The 25,295-nt window shown below is 36.8% G+C and overlaps 1 protein-coding gene across 1 annotated transcript in view; it reads left to right on the top strand.

Moving 5' to 3' along the window:
- The window catches only part of LOC135221802 (tyrosine-protein kinase receptor-like), a 1,041,187-nt gene that overhangs the window by 951,262 nt on the left and 64,630 nt on the right, over positions 1–25,295 (top strand). Inside the window, exon 21 of the mRNA XM_064259659.1 lies at positions 73–268. Within this exon, the coding sequence (XP_064115729.1) occupies positions 73–268 (196 nt within the window). The remainder of the gene's footprint in view (positions 1–72; positions 269–25,295) is intronic.

Below are 25,295 nucleotides of genomic sequence, written 5' to 3'. Positions count from 1 at the left end.
TCACTTGGATACGATGTTGGTGTTGGCATCGCTCCTGACGTTGATGCTGATAACGACGCTGCTGCTGCACAGACAACCGATACCAGAGGAATAAGTTTACTCGTAGGCGCGAAGACATGTTCCCTGGTCCTGACTTCCAGCTGAACCGCCTCCGCGCTCAGACTGGCGGTATGGTCACCGAATACAACCCCAACTACGAATTCGGCGGAGGGACTTGCACCATCAAGGACCTGAAGGCTGTGCCACGGGAGAACCTCACCCTCGTCAAGTGAGTGTTAAATATTGTCTGTCAGAATGAGCTCTTCTATTGTATTGATTTTCCGTTTTGACTTGCAATTTGCTTTTATCGTAACTTGAATAATTCACTAAATTGAGAACTTTGATTGAAGTGGAGTTCTAGTAATGTTTTGTAGGGTGCTAAGCGTCGAGGCGATCTTCAATTAAGAATATTTTTAGTAGATTCACATCAAGCGTGCATCTGATGTCTAGGCCAGTCCCTTACGACACTCCTGATTGGCTGTTTATAAGCCAATCACAGAGCTGGAAACTCTCAGTCTCTCTCGAGCGTTCACACAGGCAGGATATATGTTCCACCTCTCCTGAGGGATACTTTTTAAAGACGTATCCCTCAGGAGAGGTGTAACATTCATCCTGCATAAGTGAACTCTCGAGAGAGACTGAGAGTTTCCAGCCCTGTGATTGGCTTATCAACAGCCAATCAGGAGCGTCGTAAGGGACTGGCCTAGACATCAGATGCACGGTTGATGTGAATCTACTATAATAGTTTCGCGAAAGTAGGGTGTTGTGTGGTAGCTTACAGGTCAGCAGCCCAAAATTCCGCTTAAAAATTGAATAAATAAATAAATAAAAATTGAAACATTCCTTTACTTTCTTTTCATAAGGGAGGTATTCATTGTTTCATTTTATCTGCAATAGAAGAAATAAGATCCTTTGACCACCTCAGTTTTGATCGAGGAAGAATTTGGGAGGAATGTTTCCCACCCTGCCACGGTCGTATCCTATGTCACAGGCTAAAGCGATCCTTTTCAGTGGCTCCCCGGGGACGTGTTACACTTGTTGCCCTGTTCTGCCAAGTTTAGGGAGCAGTGTGTCCTTGCTTTTGGACCGATTTAGAATTAGCTTTCTGTTTAATGTTGGCGTTTCTTCTTTGTGTTGTTCAATGCGATTTTCTAATTGGAGCATCAATCTCATGTTACGTTGTTTTGTGTTTATATGCATTCAAGTTTTTAATATGTTGTTAACGGAAAGGTTTCTCTTTTTCACCAAAGCTTAACATTACACTCAAGTTCTTATGTGTTACCTTTTAATGACATTAATTCATTCCCAGTGAAGATTGAAATTTCCCATCGGCTTTCTTTTTATATTTATAAAAAAAAAAAAAAAGTGTAAAAGTCGAGCATGAGAGCAACTCGAGTGGAGCTCATTAGACGCTAGAATCGCTTTCCTAACGATGGGAGAGTCTTAGGCGGGGGGACGGGGGAGGAGGGAGGGGGAGTGAGATGAAAATCTCCGTCGTCTGCCACAACCTGCGCTGTCGCACCGTCATTTTAGAGAAGCCGCAGATGATGATACCACATAATATCTCCCACCCTCGGTTCCCTTGCGGTCCCGAGCGCTAATTAGCCTTTTAATTTTCCCCCTCTCCTTATCGTCCTCTTGACTGCCTGCAGACTGACTGTTGCTGCTTTTTCCCCCAGGAATGATACCATGTGATGGAACACTACGCTAGGGAGACTAAATGGAGTTGCGCTCTCCTCTCTCTCTCTCTCTCTCTCTCTCTCTCTCTCTCTCGTGTTGAAGTTCTTTTAGTTTTTGTTTTGCATTTTCTTTTTCTTATGCTCCTCAATGTTTCGTTAAACTGGTCCCTTTACTTCCGAATTATTCAGAAATTGGTATCGAGTCAAATAGATCCTCAATTTACAGTAATGGAAACAGAAACCTAAATGGTGATTTTTGCAAAACCATTTAAGTGAACATGTCCCCTCTGAGGAAAAGAATCATTTGTCTGGAGCTCGACTTGTCTCGTTATTCTTTTCCATAAAAGGAATCATTTACGATTCCCCCTCTTGATGGCGAGGAATATCTCTCATTCCTGTGGACTTCCCGTTAGTGACAGTATGGAACAGCTCAATATACATTGTTAAACGGGGACGGTTGTCGTGTAGCACACTGGGACGTGCCGGAACGTCACCATAAATGGATTTGTGGTGTAGCAGCAATCTGATTGGTCTGTCGCTCGGAGGTCTCCTCCCTTGTCATCCAAGTTACGCTGTTGACGTCCACATCGGTCTTCCGGCCTTGGTTCCCCATTCAGTGTTTCTTCTTTTGTTCATGAATACATGTATTCCGTTGTTATAATTAATACTGCGTGATTTCTGGATGAAAATCTCCTCCAAGATTGTTTATTGGTTTTCACCTTTTACCCATGTCACGTGATATGTCGCGTTTTAAGAACTGCACGATTTCTCAAAAATAAGTACTGAAGTAGGCAGGGTCTTTATAATTGGATTAATCACAGGAAATGAGAATTTTTCCGTACTTTAGGTTTTTCATCAAAGTCGCTTAGACGGGAAACGTTTTGAGTTTTATTTTTGTGATAGCGTTCCGTACTAAAAGCTTGACTTTGACAGATTACTTTTGAGTGTCTTCTGAAACAGTTTAGATCTTAAGTATTATGAGAAACTCACTGCATGCAGAAAGTCTTGTCCAATAATCAGTGTGTAAGGTCCTTGCGGTCGGGGCAGAGGCAGCGTTGCCGAAATGCCGAATTTTCCCCCGATTTGCCGAGAAAAAACTCTACAGGCGGAGAACCAGACCTTCAATGCCGAGAAGAAATCGGCCTCCTTGTTCATGCCGAGAAAAACTCGGCATTCTTCGAGGGGATTGATTTATCGTCTCAAATAAATTTAAATACTTTTTTTTTAATTAGTTAATGTCTTTTTATGTAAGCTTGGGTAGAAAATGATTATTACTACATTATTATTACATAATATATGTGTAAATGATTCTTTAAGAGATTCCACTTAATAAGGTTTGAAAACGTTAAATCCTTCTGTGACGGTAAGGAACCCTTTATAATTGTAAAACACGAAACCGAATAGTGGTAGCAGTTAAATACCATGATATCATATCTTAGTATTACGTATGAATTATGGAAATGCAATTCAAACTACAAGAAAAAAATCAAACTGTAGATAAAACTAGCAAGATTGAAATAGCTGTAACTTTTGTAATTATAATGTTATTGAATTTAATGAGTTACATTACATGGTTGTAAAGTAATTTTAAGATATTTGATATTGCTTCCATTCATAGAATTGTAATTTGATGAGAAGACATGTGATTACAATTATAACTGACATGAACCATGTAGTTACGAGTGGCGTAATTACTATTCCATCACTGGTGAATCCAGGAGCTAGGCTTCATTATGGGGGGGGGGGGGGGCTTCAAAGAAATTAGCATAAAACAGGATATAAAATCTGGAATTAGTAAAATATATTCTCAAACATATTTATACCCTGATATATGAAGAAAAATAATAAATTTTTTTTGTTTTATTTATATAGCCTATATGTTCTATAAAGTTGATTTATAAAACTGAGTAGGTTACGTATCTACCTATATTTTGTAATTTCTATGTTTTATAAAGTTTATCTATAAAACTTAATATGTATATATCATTGTTGTTTTGGTTGTAATTGTGTATATACATAGCTAATATATACTTTTGTTGAATGATGATGAATATAAATCGATGAGGTGTTGCATAAGATTGGTTTATTTTCTTTAAGTACCCCTGGGCCATAAAATGAATTCCGTTTTCTATAAGATGCCGATTTTAGTATGCAGAGCTATCGGCAACGCTGGGCAGAGGACGGAAATACACGTTGATGGGATATGAGGAAAAAGCCATGCTAAGGAAATTGAAATGGTAAAATTATGGGGAATTTTGCGTTGAATAAGGATCGTAAGAAGAGCATACAGGAGCTAGTAAATGTCACTGATAATGCCGACAACAATAGGAAGGTGAGAGAGTGTCAGAGTGAGGTTGGGGAAATAAGTGGTTTATATCGGTGATGAATAATTGTTGAACGTGGTAATGGAATGTGCAGGTCAATAACCCCTCCGTGTTTTACGAAGCTGAATTTTGTGCTGCGAATGATGATGGTTTAATTAACGAGGTTAGTAAAAGTGTGAGAATACGAGAAAACGACAAAGAATTGAGTAGAAGTTATTGAGAAGAATGATGGTAAGGAAGGTGGAGATCGAAAAGTATGCATGTGACGATAAAGTCCATACATTATTTTGTATAACTTTTTGAAGTGTAATTTTTGGTTTTGTTTGAAAATTAAATTGTTCGAGCTGCAAATTCCCTGTGAATTATGTTCCATGTTTAAACTGGCATCAGGTTTCCCTCACCCTTGCATTCAATAGCTCGTTAACTAGATTAAGTGGGATGTTATATATTGAGCTCTGAATTGCTTAACACACTCTCCATACGTTTATGGTATTTTGTCTATTCTGTATCTATATCACGTGCATGTTTGCCGCATGCATCATTTTAATATCACAGAATTATCACTACCGAATTCCAGTGTGTTCAGAGTTGTGGTGTTGGTATCTTTTAAAAATTTGTAATGAATCTTTGATAAATTAGTTAACAGAAACAAGAGGGACGTAATCATTTTATTCGTTTGTAGAGTGATGAAATAATAATGATAATTATTACTTATTTTATGCTGGGCTAATTTTAAGCAAAGCTACACTGGAGAAATTAACTTTGGAATAACTTTTCTGGACGTTTTGTACGCTCAATTTCTGCGTTGTGCAACATCCTCCACCTCTCTCTCTCCCCCCCTCTCTCCTCTCTCTCTCTCTCTCTCTCTCTCTCTCTCTCTCTCTTCTTTTCTCAAGACACACACATACAAACACATGTATATATATATATATATGTATATATATATATATATATATATATATATATATATGTATAGATATATAGATAGATAGATAGATAGATAGATAGATAGATAGATAGATAGATAGATATAGATATAGATATACGTAGACATATATATATATATATATATATATATATATATATATATAGATATATATATATATGTATACACATTCAAAATGTCTCTTGGGTAAAGTGAACGCGAGTTCCAATATTGATTAACTGGGCATGACCCCGATGCGCGCACCGTTTGAATAATGTAAATTGTCATTAAGCAACGTTTATGTTTACAAGGGTCCAAAGGGGGACCTATTTCACCGACGGTCTGTTGGTTTCCTTTATTCCACGTTTTGAACCTATTTATATATATATATATATATATATATATATATATATATAATATATATATATATATATATATATATATATATATATATATACTTCCTATGGAAAAGGACTGCGTATTATTTGTGCATCTTTATTAATTTCTTACGGTTCATCATCAAAAGGAGATATCCTTTATCACAAGAGTTATCACAAGAATGAATCCTTGGAGTTCTTGAGGCCCTTTAACTAGTAATCAGGCTTGATTTGCTCTTGTTTCATTAGTTTGTCAAATATTTGTCCAGTTTTACTGCGAAAAGTTCCATTTAACAAATACGAAATAGAGATCATTTTTTGATAAATGATGAGAGCTTCAAATCTCGTGGGAGGTTAATTATGATTGATTTCGATATTGTTTTGTGTAATGTTATAATGGAACTACTTTCTGGCCTAACATGTGGAAACTGCGAGTAGAGATGAAATTACATCTTGATAAAAAACAAAAAATAAAAGAGCGCTGGCGTTCAGGTTATTGCTGCGAAAACATTTATGTAATAATAAAATAAATCGGATGATTAAAATGGCTAAATATAGCGTAAATATAGGAAAATGGCTATGCTATCTGTCAAGTTATAAACGGAAGAAGTAATTACTTTTCAGGTAGGCATTATCAGAAAATTAATAAGTGATGATAAAAATTCAGAGAAATCAAGTTGCTGTAATGCCAAGTAATTGGTTTTTGGTGAGTGAGTTATATTTACGGAAAATTGTATAACACCCCGTATTTGAAAGATGAAATGAAGATTTGTACTTTAAGCCTTCATACGAAGTAAGAATTCATATAGCCTGAGGAAAAGAGCGTGAGTTGTTGGAAAGAGCAGCACGAGGGGGAAAAAATAAGTAGAACTGTAATATTCATGTGGACGTGGGATTAAACTCGTGCACTTTCAAAGAGAATTTCTTTCATACATTCTTTTTGGGGGTATCAGGTTTGCAGATGGTAATCTAGTCTAATAGCTTACCTTCATTTCATCAAATCTATATATATATGTGTGTGTGTATATATATATATGTATATATATATATATATATATATATATATATATATATACTGTATATATATGTATATGTATATATATATATATATATATATATGTGTGTGTGTGTGTGTGTGTGTATGTATTCTACGTTTCCCTTCCCGCGTGTAGTGCAAGAATCTCTGCTTCGCCCGTGTCCTACATTGTGCGCAGCCTTTAAAGGTTGAAGCTTGTAGTCCGCTAAAGTATTTTACGACGATTAGTGTTCTGAAACTTTGCCCTGCCTCTGTCACCCCTGGGTATTCTGACTAGACAGGGAAAAAGTCGTGTGCGAAACTTTTCCTTTCAACACGAGCATAAGCTCATAAAATGGAATGGCCAAAAGGCGAATTAACTAAGCTATATTCATATAGTATGCATACAATGGTGTTGTCAGCAAGCAAGACTCTACAGATATTCATACATCGGTACATAAAATACGTTCATTCCTACACCATTCATACTAACATGTATATTTCCATATATGATATATTGCTTGCACTTATTTTCACTACGAAAGAGACTTGTTGAAAGAAAAAGTGTATTATCTTTTTACCTATCATTACATTTAGAGAATGACATTTAATAGTGATATAAATACTTAGTACAATTAATCATGAATTCAACCATTTATTAATTGATTAGGAAAACCCTAAAAGGAACTTGTCAAACATTTAATTACGATTAAACTTGCCTTATAGGAATTATCAAACAGTTTGTAATGTGATTATTCAGAAAATATCGTTAATATTTTGCTTGTTCCAAATCACGTTACCTGATTATTTTAAAAATTTTCTGTACAAGCTCCATGACCTAAAATAACAATTTCCAGAAGTAACTGACTCTTTTTGTATAACTAGTGATCCTTTTTTGTTGGTGTATGAAGCGGCTAATGTTGTAGAAGTTGAGCCAAAATGTGACTAGAGAAGGGGTCCTTATTGGAGATCAAATACGACCTGGGAATTCAGTAACAGGTCTTACTTTTAATTCTCATGAGAGCAATATTGGGAAGCCATCCAGAGCTAATCAAGTCCTTACTTCGTAAATAACTTGCCATCAGCATCTTGTAGTACGGATAAAGTCACGCGAATTTATATGACAGTGGTCATATCTGCCGACCATAAATACGGGCATAGATAACTTTTGTCCTATGCTATCAATTCAGGTTTTTAAAAAATGCAAACTGAGAAGAATCTGCCATGAAATAAGAAATTTGTTGTTTGAAAAGTCCAACTTGCTATCTTCCAAAATATGTTAATCGTTATCGCGAATCAGATACCCTTTTACTGTGTATAAGTTTTAAACTGTTTCCGGAATTCGTTTCATAATTATTATTAACTGAATATATTGAATCTTAGCAGCCCTTAGAGGCTAATTACTGTAGAGGAAATTTATGATTCCTAGTAGTCATTCAGATCGTTTGTATAATCCTTTAGAACCAGCTTAACGTCGGCTCCTAATTAGAGCCGGTGGTGAGGGGTCCAATAACTTGTCATCCTGGGCAGGTCAAACGAAGTAATGAGTTACGCGATGGAGTTTAATTAGTTTCCAATGGGAAGTGGCCCAATTTCATTCGGGATTAGCTTCCTGTTCGATTTAGTGCCAAGCGGAAATAGCCTCATGTGGCCATATGATTCGGCATTGATTTAAGTCTTGTGTTTTATTTACTGGTGTGCGACTAGTGTCACGGGCCATTCGCATGCATTTGTCTTTGTTGCAGCAGGGAAGACTTCTGTTTCAGTGAAAATGGATTTTATTTTCATTGGTTTAATTGTTGTTGTTGGAACATGTTTTGGTGGTTGTCCGGCCGATATCCGTGAGATTGAAAGTTTCTGTTATTGTTGCCATGCTTCGTATTGTAGTTTTTTTTTTTCTTTCTTTCTTTTTAGGAATTTATAGTTTCCAGTTAAATTGATGAGCAAGGATAGGCCAAAAATAGTACAAAAATCAGGCTTAGCCGTGGTTAAGTGCTAAGAAACAATTTTACAAGCCTTTTTATATATTTTAAATTAAATTCACATTGAAAGTCATTACAGAGACATAAGAAACAAATTTAAAATTGAAAAGTAAACATAAGGTAAATAAGAACCAAAATCTCGTATTAAAACAGGAAATCCAGAAAAAAATATTAGGAGAAAAAACGGTGGCCCACCCCAAAATTTAACTACTTTTCTCCTTTGGATAGTTATCTTGTTTATATTAATGACAAAATTCTCATCACAAATTGTTTCCGGTCTGTACACTGTGTCTGGTTTGCTTAGTTTTTTTTCACATGAATGGTACATTCCTGTGTAATAATTAAGCGCGTTCCTCTTTCTTTCTAAAGTGCGTGCATTGATTTAAAAGCTTCTCAGATATTTTATAAATAAATTATGTGAGCCACCTTTGAAAAAGGCCTGAACTGGCTAGGAAGACTGTGTGTTAAGAGTTCATTTTTATGGATAATGCAAAAGAAGAGGCTTCTGTAACACCTTACAAATATGTCTCGTTAATCACGCGCACTTAATATTCTACATTTGCGAATGAAGCATTTTTCAGCCGTAAAAAGAATTACAAATTTATATAAGGTTCATCCATTTTCGGGTATAAATATTCCCTGCATATACCCCTGGTGTCATTGGTAGGAAGGTCTACCAAAGTGCCCAAATAATAAATGAACTTCGGAAAGGTGCTTTGTAATTTACCTGCTGAAACGAAGAAACATACGCCACGTTGAGAAGGCGAAATAAAAGCTTAAGGGGATGCAGAGCACCATTCTTTTCAACGAAGTTGCCTCAGTCTTTTCTTCCAAGGTTCCATAGCCTTACTGGCAAGAACTTTGCATAGTCCTTTACATAGAGTCCTGAGAGGCTACTACTAGAATTTTTGTCAAGCAAGTGTACATACTTACACTGAAATCGAATGAACGTGGATTCCGCATACTTTGGAAATTCACGACCAGTTTTCAAAATACTTTTGTCGAGCTTTCAATGCAGTGTTTTGAGATCTAGTTTGCAGGATAATCTAAATGCCTTTTTTCCCCCGTAGGGAGGTAGTGCCGTCAGTGCACCTCACGTGATGCACTGTAGGCTTTACATAAGGTTCTTTGCAGTATCCATTCGGCTCCTAGCTACAACCTCATTACTTTTACTGTACCTCCTTTCATATTTTCTTTCTTCAATCTTACGTTCCTTAACCGTCTCCCAACAATAGTTTCGTAGGACAACTGCTTTGAGGTTTTCCTCCTGATACACCTTTACAACCCTCTTACCGTCTGTCTCCCTTCAGCGATGAATGACCTCATAGGTTTGTTTGAAAGGAATATTTTTAGAGACTGTAGTAAAAAAAATATTAAAAAATGCTTAGTTTTGTATGTTCGTTTTTTCCATGGAATTTAGATTACATGCTATCCAGACTACTTTTGACTTGATTATTATTAATAATAATTACAGTAATTGTTACTGTAGTAGTAATATCATAATAATTAAAACTGAGGTTGGATATTTGCTGGCATAATCCTGCTGTTTTTGTCTAGTTAGTGGAGGTTTAAGGTTTTTTGTTTAGTTAGTGGAGGTTTAAAGTTCAAAAACGTACAAATTGGCAATACATTAAATTCACTGAATCTGTCTTATTGATAAAGTTATCTGGAAATATCGATTAGCTCTTCTGTATAAAAGTGTTTATGAAATGGTATTACAGTGGATGCGACGGTCCTATTTGTCCAGTCATCAGGCAGATGGAAAAGTCGGCATTTTTCCGCCTTCTATTTTCATGTTAAAGAAAAAATTTTGTAACAGATATGACTTTGGGACAACGAAATAATGTTTACGCCAAACGTTTTGATCGAATTGTAACCTTCCTATTTTTAACGGAAACGTATCCGAGGCTGTTATTCAAGAAGGAACCGCTTTTTAAGAATATAAAGATACTGAAAAACGTGAACTGTAAAATGATGATAACAATGTGGGCCCTCTCAGATTCGCCTCTTATTCATTCACAATGCCGAAAATCTTTCTCCTTACACAGGACAATAAAAAGCAAAACGTTTGGCTTATGTAATTGTAAAGTAAGGCCTAAAGGGGTTTTGAGAGAGAGAGAGAGAGAGAATTTCATTATTGCTCCAAGGACATTCCATTTCTCTCTTGAAAAAAAAAAATAGAAAATACGAACAAACGAGCATTCTAACCATTTGGAAAAGGAGAAGTTTTGCTCTTGGCCTATTTTGAGCTTCGAGGAATGTGCCTACTCCGTTTTTGTTTTAGTGTATTTTGGAAGTGTAAAAAGGAAAATTATTTCCGTTGCTACTTCTCTCCACGCGTGGTCTGTTACCTTTAAATATTTGTTTTGCTGACACGATGCCTAAGATTTTCCACGTAATATTTTCATAATAGGAGTCGCAAATTTTTCAGCCAGTTTTTCCACCCCGTAAAATTTAAGGATTTGTTATTTTTAAACTGATCAAACCACTGATAATTTTCTCTCTCTCTCTCTCTCTCTCAGAAGCATTTTACCTGTCACATTCTTTTGCAGTTTTCCTCTTGCGTTTATATCTCGTCATACACTGAAGCAAGCTTCACTGTCATGTCGTTAGGCTTAGTGCTTCCATGCTCACTCATTGTTTTCAGTGTGTCGTCCTTACCCATTTTCCTTCTCTGGGCAATATTAGCTTTTCTGTCCCACGAAGACCCCTAGAAATGGAGCCAAAATGAGAAAAAGATATATTAAAAAGCATTCATTTTTCACTTCCCAGTTGTGCGCGCACTTCCTTTTCGTGTCTTCGTCCTTTCCCCTATCTCGTTTTTCCTTCCACCCTAAACCAACACCCCGACCATTGTTAGCGCCCCCCAACCCCCCCACCCCCCCCCCAACCCCCCCCCCCCCCCTCCCGTTCCCACCACGACCCCTTTATGTGCTCGTTCGTTCTCTTGAGTGTCATCGTCCCTGCCTTTTGTTTTCCGCTTGGACACGCAGCTTCCTTGAAATATGCCCGAACTTTTTCTCATCCGCTCTGTCTCTCCCCTCCAGAATTCCTTTATATTAAAGTCATAAGGTTAAGGCCGTCCTGGGCGCTTGTTTCATTTCATGGTCGTCAACGAAGCCACCTTAAGATGGCGCCGGAATTGACGTCAGAGCATAGCTTGTGACGTCACCGAGAAGGCTATGGCGTCACTGGGTGGGCGTGGTGACGTACCGTAGCCCCCTAATATGATAGTTCACCTGCCCTTTATATATTCTTTCCTCTTTAGTTGAAGTAATCAGACCGCTATTTATTTACTTTCTCTCGATGAAGGGAGCGGTAGCAATTAAAGTTAATTTAGAGGGGAAAATGGAAATCGTAACAGTTTAAATCCGTTTCTTTTGAATCTAGATTTAGACCGTTTTGATAAAGAGTGCCGCCGGTGTGAGGCAAAAAACATCATACGAGGAAGCATACAGATGTCCTAGCTGCGGAAGCTCTCGATAACAGTATACTCAATTTTCTTGTACAAGCAAATGGAGTGCGTTTCATTCGCCTTTATCAACTCATTATATAAATTAAAACTAAAACTTATCTTTGCTTGTGTAAATAGGTTTTTATAATGCATGTTGCCTTTGGTGGTGTACCAAATTTTCCTGTATACAGGTAACATGATCATACCATCCAAGTTAGCATAAGGATATTGTTGAAATTTTTCTTTAATGTGAAACTGTCTTAAATACCGATGAGCAAGACGAATGTTTTTTTTTTTTTTACACCTCACACCTCCTTTCATGTCGCCTTGCCCTTTTTATCGTTGGGGGCCTGGGAGGGTTTTGGGGGGAGGATTCAGTAAGTGTCCCCTTTCTTCCTGACTTATTTTTCTTCCATAAATCTTTCCACCTTTTTACCAGAAAATGTCTACAGTGCCGGGAATTTTGGCCATATCCCAGAATGGGTATCTGTATTGCAGCATTCTATTATCCACAGTCATGGACTTGGTGCTGATTCCAGTCAGTGTCCTGTGCTGACAACATTGATAGGATATACGTGAAATGCAATTTACGAATGGGCTGGATAACGTGTAATAAATAGCCAGCATATGACAAAAATGTCATGTCAATTTGATGTGGAACAGATATGAAAGTACTTCTCGTTTTAAGATAGATATGGGGTAAAGGTACTTGGCCTCAAGTGAGAACTAATACACCTTGAAAGAGTAGTTGCCCTACGAATGCCTAATTTCTTGTTGGCTTAAAAGCTCGAAGCCCGACTGTTTGAACTTATGGATCTGCGACATTCTCTCTCTCTCTCTCTCTCTCTCTCTCTCTCTCTCTCTCTCTCTCTCTCTCCAACTCCACACTTCTTCTTCCCCTTTTCCTTTTCTTGGTCTCCTCGAGCCTAGACCAGAGCAGAGGAACAGAGCGGTTAGCCTAATGTCTTTTGAAATTATAAAAAGAAAATTTCATTTTTCGAGAAAAGAAACTAACTTGCTTACCGGAAGATATTTTCCAGTGAGAAATTCTTTTTTCTTTTATGAATTACTTTCTCATCTAGACAAATGATACGTCTGCCGTTAATATTTAACACGTTTTACAGTTATTTTTCTAGTCATCAATACCATAACAGGAGCGGAATTCTGTTATTGTTGGGTTCACCATAATTTAAGTAGAAACCTAATATGAATTTATGTAACCAAAAAGTCTCGTGAGCAGTATATCACTACTACATAAGAGAAGTATTAGTGTTGTTAATATCTAAAGTTTTGTGTGTGTGCAAATGTGATAATAAAACCATTATTTTTTCCAACCTAAGAGACCTGACTTTTCCTTATTCAACCTGAACATTTCATTGGCAGTTCTTTAACTTTTCGCAATGAATTTGACTAAATGCATATATCATTTTCAGCATACAATTCTAACGGCTTGAGTTCAAGTGGTTCATTTGATAATACATTCACCTTTTATGGAGTTATTTTGATTATATCTGTTTATTAAATTATGAAGCTTATTTAGTAAACCTTGTTCTATTAGCTTTGTGAGATCATACGGAGTACCCAGAATGCTTATTGTTTTTGATGGAGTGTTGCTGTTCTTTGGAATGCTTTAATCATGGAATATCTGAGTAAACAGCGTGGTTTTAAGGTTGTTTGGCGAAAGGTGAGAGTAGTTCTGCTCAAGGTTTTCTACCCCTGATCCCTGTCTTCCAGCAAGGCGAAACTAGCTAGATTAATTCAATTTCCCCTCTATTAAAGGCGGTTCCCACCTGCTATCAACGAAGCTCTCTCTCTCTCTCTCTCTCTCTCATCAGTCTGGTTCTCTCTCTGTCTCTCGTCTCTCTCTCTCTCTCTCTCTCTCTCTCTCTCTCTCTCTCATGTAACTTCAAACTTCAATCAAGCGTACCGGATTCTGTTTTTACATTTCTGACTTTGAAGTGTGTGTCACTTGAACACTGATAGGAAGACGGTCTGCGCCTTTCCTGCAAAGCCACGGAAGGCAATCGTTGCTCGTAAAAATAATTCTATTCCCTGCCGATTGATTTTCTGGCCGCCGGGAAACAAAGAGATGATGTTGCAGGTCGAAAAACAGGAAACTTAAGAGTGGAGTGTACACTATATTAGACGTAGATTTAAATTTATATTCTTGAAATTGTAAAAAATAACATTTTTGAAAACTGAGCAATATCAGTTTTAAATTACGCAAATCACAATAGATAGCAACATTTATTTTCCTTATACTTGAGACCCTCTGTATTCTTTTGTTCTACATGTAGGATTTTTCTTATTCGATGTACCAAAATCATGTTCGATTTAAGTTGTCCGTCCGTCACTCATATTAACAAATGACAGTATGTTTATATGTTTTGTCTTATAGATGAAATAATTGGACGTTCCCTCTCAAATGGTTATCTGTAAACAGTGAGGATAATTGTAAAAACGTTGCTTTTCTCAGGGCATTTTATAGCGTTAAGACTGAGACGGCCCTGCTAGAAGGGTACTTGGGCCCTCCAGTCCAAACCCATAATACTAGGATCAGAGCCTGAAAATACAGGGTATGTTCCGGGAGTTTCCAACACCCACATACTCTGTCGCCACTTGAAGAGTAAAAGAGGCATATGCTCAGTTCTTAGAACATCGCTATATGTAATATCTGTAAAGAAGAACCTCGCCTGAAATTCTAAGAAACTCCGGAATGTAAGATATAGACGAGTCTTTCATTAGACAGGAAATCATTGAGTTCCACCCAGTCAGAGTGATGAGCATTCGCGTGACGAGCGTCTGTGCGAACGCTAATCATATAAGGACCGATAATTGCCACAGAGAAATGAAGAAGCTGCTGACGGGAGGGATTCAGTGAGGAGTTTAGGAATACGCCCCATTTTCGTAAAAACAGAGTTACACTGTTCTCATGCGATCTTTCAGTGCATACTACCCGTACGGGGGTAGTGCCGTCAGTGGACCTCTTGCGGTGTACTGTAGGCATTACTAAAGGTTCTTTGCAGCGTGCCTTCGGCCCCTAGCTGCAACCCCTTTGGTTCTTTTTACTATACCGCCTTTCATATTCTCTTTCTTCATCTTACTTTCCACCCTCTCCTAACACTTGCTTCATAGTGCAGCTGCGAGGTTTTCCTCCTGTTGCACCTTTCTAAATTTCAGCACTGAATGACCTCATAGGTCCCAGTGCTTGGCCTTTGGTCCAAATTTTATATTCAGCTCAATTCATTGCATACTAATGCATATTTATATACCCAACATGCAATTAAAGGAAGGGAATTAAATTCGATAATTCTCAAACATGAATGTGTCGTCGCAAGTATGGGGAAAAAAGCAGTGGAAAGAACATTGGGATTTCGCTGCATTCAAGTGAAACGAGTATCATTTCCCCTATTTGGAAATAATATCCAGATCGGCATTAAGGGAATCACACACGGGCTTAAGCAATACAGGTCCGACAACGAGTTTGCAAAGAGAGCCGAGATAGAGGAAAGGACGATTCGTGAGCATTAGGGTAATCTGCATATAAATGGTTGGGCCCGAGGGATTTGTAGGAGATCCTTGATGAAGAGGAGAAAGTGGATATTGGAGGGAACGGATCCCTCTCGTACCTACCTCCACTAGAGATAGAGAAATGGTCAGGTGTAGCACATTTAACAGAACAGAAGTAGACAAGTGCGAAAAGAAAGGGGAAATTAGTTGACAGAGTGAAGGAGTGAAGCCCGAAGAAGAGGTTGGTTACTATGTCAAACGCTCATATGAAGAGTAGTGATATGATGAGATTCCACAGTTTCAGATCACTAGGCGATCTTTCCTCCCTCAAGAAAATCATGCTGATCGGATAGTGAGCTGTGAGATTCGGAGCGTTTTAGAAGGTTAACATTGCTAAGTCTAAAAGAATGAACTGTGGCACTTCACCGAATTGCATGTAGTCACCTTCCATACGAAACTTACAATCCCGAACTTTTTCTTGAAAATACAGTCAAATACGTCTGATACACACGTGAGTATATATATATATAATATATATTATTATATATATATTATATATATATATATATATATATATATACTCACGTGTGTATCAGACGTATTTGACTGTATTTTCAAGAAAAAGTTCGGGATTGTAAGTCTCGTATGGAAGGTGACTACATGCAATCGGTGAAGTGCCACAGCTCATTCTTTTAGACTTAGCAATGTCATATATATATATATATATATATATATATATATATATATATATATATATATATATACATACATACAACATACACATACATGTATGTATGTGTTTTTGTGTGTGTGCGTGCGTGTGTAAATAGATATATTGAGAGAAAGATGGAAAGACTAAAGATAGATAGATATACCTTTTTATCGCTTTCGTAGTAATGAACCAGGATATTTTGGATATGAAATTTTGTCTTTTATGACAACTTTTTCCATTGCAGCTATGGTTCTTTATATATAATCTGAGTATCTAAATCCAGTAATAATATCTGTGTGTGTGTATGTGTGTGTGCGTGTGAAAAAAATGAGCTTTGGAAATTGCACGATATATACACGGAACCACGAAATATGGATATGCAGATGATGATACACGATACCGAAGGGACCTCATTATATATGGTTTTGCGTTTTCGCATTCAGCGCTGGGGGTAAATATCGATGCATAAATGTTTGGTTTACTCACGCGCCAAAGTTTGTGTATTTTTTATGTCCCGGTTAATATACCGTGATCATGTAACGAGTGACTGGTTTGTCCATCAGTAAGTCATCTTGTTCCCCTGTCTATTCATCTGTCCTCTAAGGTTCAAGTTTCTACAGCACTAGACAGACCTTCGTAGGTATCATCCATGGGTCATGTAATTAAACACTTTATGTGGTGTTTCGCTCTTCCCATTTTCACATAAAACACACTGAACTTGAATTCACGTTTTATAGTCTTCAATACCTGATATTTCTGATTTACCTGGAACGGAACAATTTTTATAAATTCTCTGATCTGTCATTAGTATTGTAATGAAAATAATAAGACACGCTTTTATTAGGTACGTTTTTATATTCTTCAAGTATCAATGTGTTAAAAAACTTGGTGGTGGGTTGTTGCAGATTACATATTTTCTTCTGACTTCTTTAAAAGTATCAGCACACCTACTTCATTAATAAGGTATGTGCACCAATAGTTCAAAAGTTATGGCAAAAGTGTAGAATATCCATATAGCCTTTGACATCTGCTTATGATCATGATTACGACCTTTGAATCCACTATAGAAAATGCACAATCCTTATCGCCACCGTACATATATGTATCTGTAAGTGTAAGTAAAGGTTGCTCATGAAAAATGCAGGTAAAGTCAAGAACAGCGTTAAACATTAAAGCAACGGCTTCACTCCTGAGAGAGGTAATAAATGAAGGTGCACAAAGGAATTATACTAATAAAGAGAAGCAGGTAACTTTTTCTTAGATTTAGGCAGTATGGTCGAGATGAGGTGACGGCTTACCCAGGATTATCTCTGTCTATCATCACGAAAACATTTAGTTAAAAATACGTTGTTGATGCATCTGAATTATATCAGAGATATTTATACTGTTTGTTCGTTTAATTAAGGCAGATTCCCTATTTTGCCCTTTGAAGCGACAGCTGCGCTTGAAAGCAATGCTTGACAAGTGCCAGTCAATTCGATAATTCAGGTTATTTATATGACTGAAGATGGCAAAATTTTAATGTACGTATCAGGCTGAGAGAGAGGCTTCTCTAAGATTTTTCACGTGGTCAGGATCCTGGTTGGTACATAGGAGTCTGTATACTACGCTAATGTGTTTTGGATTTGGTTTTAGCAGAGCATTAAATATCATTTTTACTGCGGTTCAGTAGCGGGATTTTTTTTTAAGTGTCTCACTAAACTTAACTTGGGGAGATTTGGTTGGATTTGTAGGATGCTTTTTCAGTCACTTAGTCGGGGTATTTCAAAGTGAGGAGTCGTTTAAGAATATTTTATGCTTTTGAATAATTTGGAGAGTAAATCCTAAGCCCTTGTAAAAACGAACATCATGCTAAACCTATTGCAGTCGATATGTCTCGGTAACTTTAAAAAAGAAATAAATGAAGAATGATGCATAAATGGATTTTAGCATAGAGTAGATCCATTTTGTTTTGAATTTGATGCTTGATACTAGGTTGGGGGAAAATTAATTAAATTCGCCACAACTAACATTCTAGGACGTTAACTTATCCTTAAATATCTCTCCTTGGGTTTTATGGGATTTAGTATTACTGTTTCAGAGTATCCTATATATGAATTAATAAATACTTGATTGAGAGGGCGGGCTGTGCCAGAGCCAAATTTGATTATTTTATACCGGGCTTGTGCGCATAAGACACCAGTTTCTCCGATGGAAAGGAGTCAGTGTTTTTATTTGTTAGAGTAACCGTCAGTATGGGTGTATGTGGTTCCTTGAAGTTATCGTAAATGTCTTCTGAGAGGATGGCTTACGCCGACAAAGAAAGATGCCAAGAAATTTAGAGAGGGAAACCCCGAGCCCCTCTAATTCTTTTCAACGAATTCTTCAGCAAAATGCAACTATTAGTCAAGAGAGTTAGATTATCTTGCGGATTTTTTGGAGGCCATAACAGTAAGGAAGCTTTGGATTGATTGCAATAACTTTTCTCCAAAACTTCAATACTATCCTGATCGCTACCAATTACGAGCAACCTTTAAATAACACATAGTTCTGTTTTAACATTATACTTATATATATATATATATATATATATATATATATATATATATATATATACACATATATATATATCACACATATATATATATATACATATATATATATATATATATATATACACATATATATACATATATATATATATATATATATATATATATATATATATATATATATATATATATATATATATGAGTACTTATCACATCACCGTGATTCATATAAATCATTCGAGCTACAAATGTCCTTTAATATCTAATTCGCTCTACCTCGGAAATGATATATTTTCATATATGTACCGAAGGGGAATTTTCAGTTGATAATAATTTCGTCCCCCCATGGGAACGAACCACCGTCCAGTGGACGGGAAGCGAAATCAGAAACGGACAGTGACGCTATCGAGTCCGTTACTGATTTCGTTTCCCGTCCACTGGACGGTGGTTCGATCCTATGGGGGGACGAAATTATTATCAACTAAAAATTCCCCTTCGGTACATATATGAAAATATATCAACTCCGAGGTAGAGCGAATTAGATATTAAAGGCCATTTGTAGCTCGAATTATATTTATATATATATATAGATATATATATATATATATATATATATATATATATATATATATATGTGTGTGTGTGTGTGTGTGTGTGTGTGTGTGTGTATATTATATATACACACACACTTTTATGTAAAGATGGATAAGATAGACAAGACTGTTATCATCAAATATTAGTTCCACCGTTTCTTCCGTATTTCTGCAGCAAGTGGGGATATTGCAGTCATTTAACCCTGTTTACCAGGTTAATGAAACGGCCTTCATAAGAATCAAATTAAACATTAATCCACTGAATTTTTGTTGGGACCAGCAACTTTGCAAATAAGAAATTTTGTGCGGGGAAACTTCATTTGAATGGCTGAACCTAATCTGAGTTGATGGGTTGTTGTTTTTCCTTTAAATTGCAATTAGTCTGCAGCATAAAAATGGGCGACGAATAAATATTTTACGGTTAAAGCCACAGACAGCCCCTAATGCCCTGTCTGTAAATCCTATTCCACACTTGATGTAATTTGATTTTTTTCGAACATTGGTTGAAGTAAACTCCTCGATTATTTTCATGTTTATTTAGGACAGTAGCTATTACATGTTTTTCTCTTTCAAATTGTGCATTTCTTCACGTTCCCCTTTGGTGTCCCTCATTCGTTGTTTGTTTTATATGCTGTAATTCAATGGGAAAATGTCTTTAGTGATTGTATGCTCTGCGTAGATGGTTATATACTCACAAGATTCTCTCTCTCTCTCTCTCTCTCTCTCTCTCTCTCTCTCTCTCTCTCTCTCTCTCTCTCTGTAATTATATACATATATATATATATATATAAATATAATATATATATGTGTGTGGTGGTGTGGTGTGTGTTGGGTTTGTGTGTGTGTTTGTGTGGTGTGTGTGTTTTATATATATAACGTATCTGTGTCTGTAAACGTTATGTCAGATGGATAATTATCGTTGCATTACAGGCCCGTGAACTTATCCTTTGAAGGCCGATAACCCAAAGATTGTTTTCCCTTAAACCTTTGCTTATTACTATACGATTTTCAATGCGTTATTCAGCACAGGAAAATACATAATTCATGACATTGTTTCAGAGTAAATCCTTTCCGTGTTCTTCCCCACTGTGCTCCTCCACTGTAATAAGAATGGCATCTTATTACTGTTTAAGACCGTCCTGATAGTTTCCAAGTAATCTGCTGATTGGAGTAGCAGGAGAAAGCTGGTTAAGCCTCGCTCTCGTTTTCCGAGTGGTGTAAATCACTGGCAATTTCAAGTGATCCGTAAAGTGCCAAAGATACGCCAATTGGTATTATCTCATGTTTAGATATGGTTTCTCTTTTGCATTGATATTAACCCCCAATCGGTTGTATTATGGTATCATACGTTTTCGTCAAAATTTGGAGAGAAATTTTCAGGCGTAACTTAGTTGTCATAGAAACGTTGCAGGAGTATTTTTTTTCCATATCTTGGCAAGCTCTATGGAGTGTTGAACTTTGCTCAAGAGTGGGGCATTGTAGCTTCTGCCGAGACCAAATTGGTTTCCGTTAGTCAGATGGGGCTGCAAGCTTGCAGGAGAGACTTAAAGTTGTGCATATTGCCCAAGGGTGACGTAGAGGTAGGTACAAAACAAGGTAGCCTCTTTCTGTCCTTCACTCAAACAGTTACACCTGGATAATAATTGTCTTCTCGACTAGAAGCTCAAGATATCTTTGTCATTAAGAAATTTACATTAATATTTTTTAAAAAATAGTCTTTTATCAATAAAATTTTGTCAACCTTTTTTTTCGTATTATTCCTGGTTTATTCCTTGTGTGTCTGTATCTTTTTTTACATTAACATTTGTCAATATTTTCTTCGTACTGTATTAGGACGTCTTTACTTGTCTTTAATCCTTGTCTTTATAACCATGAACTCAAGTGAACCATTTAGATTACACTTTCTTAATAGCATCTTTAGCCTCTGAAAGTCTCAAGATGTTTTATATCGAGTGGGTAATGCGCTTTCGTATATTAAAAAGAAAACTTTCACAGTAGTTTTGGAACAGTACATTAATTCCAGTGTTTTCTTTTTTATTTTCTTCGTTTCTTATGACAAGAACTAACATTTAATCGTTTCTGCAACAAGATCCGTAATATCCGGGATACGATTACTGAATGAGCTACCGACAGAAAAATTGCACGGTGTCGTACCTATAAATTAGTATGCTTTCTTCCCTCTTTTCCCATCGGTAAATTTTTTTTTTATTTCACTAAAAAACCAAGCCCAACGAGGATATGGATCTCAGTTTTTGTCACGTGAAATTTATAAACCCAAAACAAAGAGTCGCCTTGTCCTAGATATAAGCCAGATGACCTTAAAGCTGCCTTCCGTATCCAGTTCCAGTCCCCTTGAAATGAATTCGAATTCGTACCCTGTGAGTTGAGTTATACTAAGTTGGTTGCGAGGAGACGTTGTTCGGTGACCCTTAAGTTCAACATTTGAGTTCGAGATGCTTCGTAAATGTCGTTGTTTGGTTGTCCCCGTGCACGTCGTATTCGGCAGTGTGGAAGGAAAATTTGCCTTCTTATTTTATTCATGAATGTTAAATAAATTTGTGATGGCGCAGTGTGTCTTTTAGAGAATATTGTTCAGTGTTGACATTTTCTGTGGAGTTTCCACTAATATTTCGTAACGGAATAACAGGCTGACGGACTTCAGATGAAACTGTTGAATTAGGATCAAAACAATTTCCTGCTGAAGGTAGATTTTGTTTTTTGGAATATGAAATTTGATGTTATGATGCTGTTTATTGAACTGAGAGAGAGAGAGAGAAGAGAGAGAGAGAGTCTCCTAAAAAAAGATTATCATGCTCTATTGATTTCATTCCTTTACCGTCTCCTTTTCGCGTACTTTCAACCGTAACGGAAGTGTTATCTTGCTCACCATGAGCAATGTCGGATAAAGGCAGTTTAATAATGCGTTTTACGTATTCACTACTGAAACTAAACTTGGAATATCAGATCATCAAATATATTAAACGATTTTTTAGTCCATGTTGTTCGTTAAATATCTTTTTTTTAAAGATTATTATTGTTATATTATAACCATTATTTTAAATTAGCACTTCTTGCTTGATACAGGAACCTTTGTATAACAATATATCTCCTGTTATACCATTACTTCCCCCATTCAGGTTAATTCAAAAGGGAATAATGTAATGAAAAGAAGTCTTCATACCACGATGAAGCCTGGAAATGATCATCGTCGCGGAATTGTGTATTGATAAATACATTGTAATTTGAATTCAGGAAAGAACGGTATCTCTTTTATACATTGAAATGTGTTTCTTATTGTTATGTATGCTCGTTTATAATTATTGGGAAAATTAATTCCCTCGCGAAACATTTGCATAAGAGAAATAAGAACATTAGGGAGGAAAAGCAGGTCTTTATCCAGAATAAGCAGAATAACTGTCTATCGAATGGAAAAAAGTCATGTATTACTTATTTTAGAGAAACTTGTAGTTTGGGTTTTGTTAACGGAAAAAAATAGCGTGATTGCCCTTTAAAGGGAGACAGAGAATAGACAAGAAGAAAAAAATTATTCAAAGGATTTAAGCATCCCAGATAGATGAAGAGCTCTGAACATTTGAGACGGAAGCATAAGGCCAACATCAAGGTTCGATAGACGAGATGATGAAAAGCGAAATCTGATCGTGTTCTATAACATCCTAGGAGGGGAAACTTATCTTTTTGATATCTAACACTGTACTGAACTGAAAGGAGGCTAAAACGTCGTTATATTTTAGTAATGTATCAAAAATCAGTTTGGTTCCCTTTAGGAATATGAATATGTCGACGCATCTCAACCAATTAAGCGGCTTCAAACAAAATCGGATCACAATGCCGAGTATTTCAATTTCTACAGATTCCATACATAAATTAACAAATATAGTTGACAAGGAGGAACCTATTGTAGCATAGGAGTTTTAAATCTAAAATTTAGTGTTTATGGAAACTACCTCAAACTTACATATATTACCTGCACCACGAGGGTAGTAAGGAATGTTTCTGTGTGTGTGGAGGTAGAGAAAGAGGGAAAAATAGACAAATGACGGCGACAAACTATCTCTTCTGTACTCTTTGCGTATATACGTATTTACATGTTTTACGACAATTATATGAAGTCAGCATTTAAAAACTGCTACATTATATATTAAGTAAGAAAGGGAAATAAATCACAGATAGACTGCAGGTCATATAAAGAGCTAAATGAAAGGCTGCCCAGTGATATGATCACCATTAATCGTAGACTTGCTCTCCAAGACTTTTAACGTTTAATCTTTTATTCGCATGTAAATAGTTGATATGATTACTTTATGGAATAAGAGGCCCTCCATGTCGGTGCCGTTTCCTGTAACGAATCGCCATGTCCCGTTTCGGTCCATTTTCCGGAGCGCTCTGCAGGTATTTTTTGTCGGTACGAAATTGACTTTCAGTCGTCGTGTTGTTTTCCATTCCCCCCTGCATTCAATTGTGATTTTTTCCACAAATGGTAATGTTTGTTCAATCTTATAAGTTGGTAAGTTTGGGCGTTGGGATGTCGCATTGTTCTTAACAAATGATTTGGTTTTAATGATACTTTTTCCTTTCGTTTTTCTTTTATTCCTCCGTTCTTCAATTTTTTTTCTACCTCTTTTGGCCGTAATACTGGAGTTGTTTTGGTACGGTTGAGCGATCAATGAATATGAAACTCAAAAGGTCAGAGGTTGATTAAAGCAAAGGCTCTGTGCCTGAGTGTTTGCTCCGACTATAGCTACGCACTTGTGTTCGTTCCTGTATTAACTCTCAAATCTGAGTGCTTATTGTTTATTTATTTTCAGTAATGCTGGAAGGAATCAGGAATGAACTCGTGCCTTGAACCCTGGTCGTAAAATTTGTTTAAGGTTCCATTTGCCTCAATCAATTTCATTACTTTCCCGTCCCTTCAGAAACATTGCCGAAGTGACGTGCAACAGCTCTTTTCGTTCTTTTTTCTGATTAGTTTACCAGTCACATCAGAAACAAAAAAACTCACGAGAGGAATATTCTGCTTTTGGCGTGTCTTCGGGCAAAATTTTTCCAATTCTGTTGAAGGGTATCTTCGTCAATTGGCTTTCTTTCTGCTGTGAAAGATCGATGCCCTTTCAGCAAAATTCGGAACAGAATTCTGAAAAAGTCAAAAGAAAGTGTTTGGTTTCCTCTTGTAGGATTTCCCAGCTGATATTATGGTCTCTCTTGCGTCTGACTGATAGTTTGAAGAGCTTCCAGAGTTGAAAGGAGCACAGTTGGCGGTAGTGTGTTTTAGGTGAGCTTTGAAATATTTCGCTAGTTCGATGTCGGCTTAGAAAGTGTGCCTGCCTATGCTGTTGCAGTTCATGATTTAAGAGTCTGGTGTGTTGCATCTCTTTGGCCTTCGTTGTCTCAATGAATGACACAAGGTCTCATTGGATATCTGTTGGTGGAAGACAGAGAGGACTGTATTTTCAGTCCTTTTAACAGATTACTGAATAGAATTACTTCGGCTCCCCTGTTGACCAAAATGATTCACTTAACTCCTTAATGGGTAAACTTTTCTCAGAAAAGGTCATCAGTTCCCTGAACACTGAACACTTTTACACCACTGCGTTGTTGCATTAATGGAAAATTAAGGTATCCCTTATGCTGGTTTTTGCTTTTTGAAAAGAAAACTATTGTGCTGGCTTTGTCCGCCCACGGATCTCTTACCGGAGCTAAAGGGCTGCAAATTGGTGTATTGATCATCCGCCCTCCAATCATCAAGCATACCAAATTGCAGCCCTCTAGCCTTAGTAGTTTTTATTTTATTTAAAGTTAAAGTTAGCCATAATCGTTTTCTGGCAACTATAGAGGATAGACCACCACCGACCGTGGTCAGAGTTTTATGGGCCGCACTATACAGAGACCACTTCAAGATACATTTGTTTTCTGTGGCCTTGATTATACGCTCTAGCAGCTGTACAGAAAACTCATCTTCGGCGCATTTTTCACTTGTTCGTAGATGATACAAGAAATGAAAGTGAGAAAGCCTTGAGCAGTATATGTACCTTGTACTCCATTAAATTCATACCACAAAAGAAGGCCAATTCTTCACACCTTTATCTATTCAGCATTTTATCTCAAAGCAACTGCAAGCGAAAGAACACCACCTTAT

The sequence above is a fragment of the Macrobrachium nipponense genome, chromosome 3 (assembly GCF_015104395.2).
Source record: "Macrobrachium nipponense isolate FS-2020 chromosome 3, ASM1510439v2, whole genome shotgun sequence".
Classification (NCBI taxonomy): domain Eukaryota; kingdom Metazoa; phylum Arthropoda; class Malacostraca; order Decapoda; family Palaemonidae; genus Macrobrachium; species Macrobrachium nipponense.
Note: the sequence above shows the minus strand (reverse complement) of the source record. Positions and strands in the feature narration are given on the sequence as shown.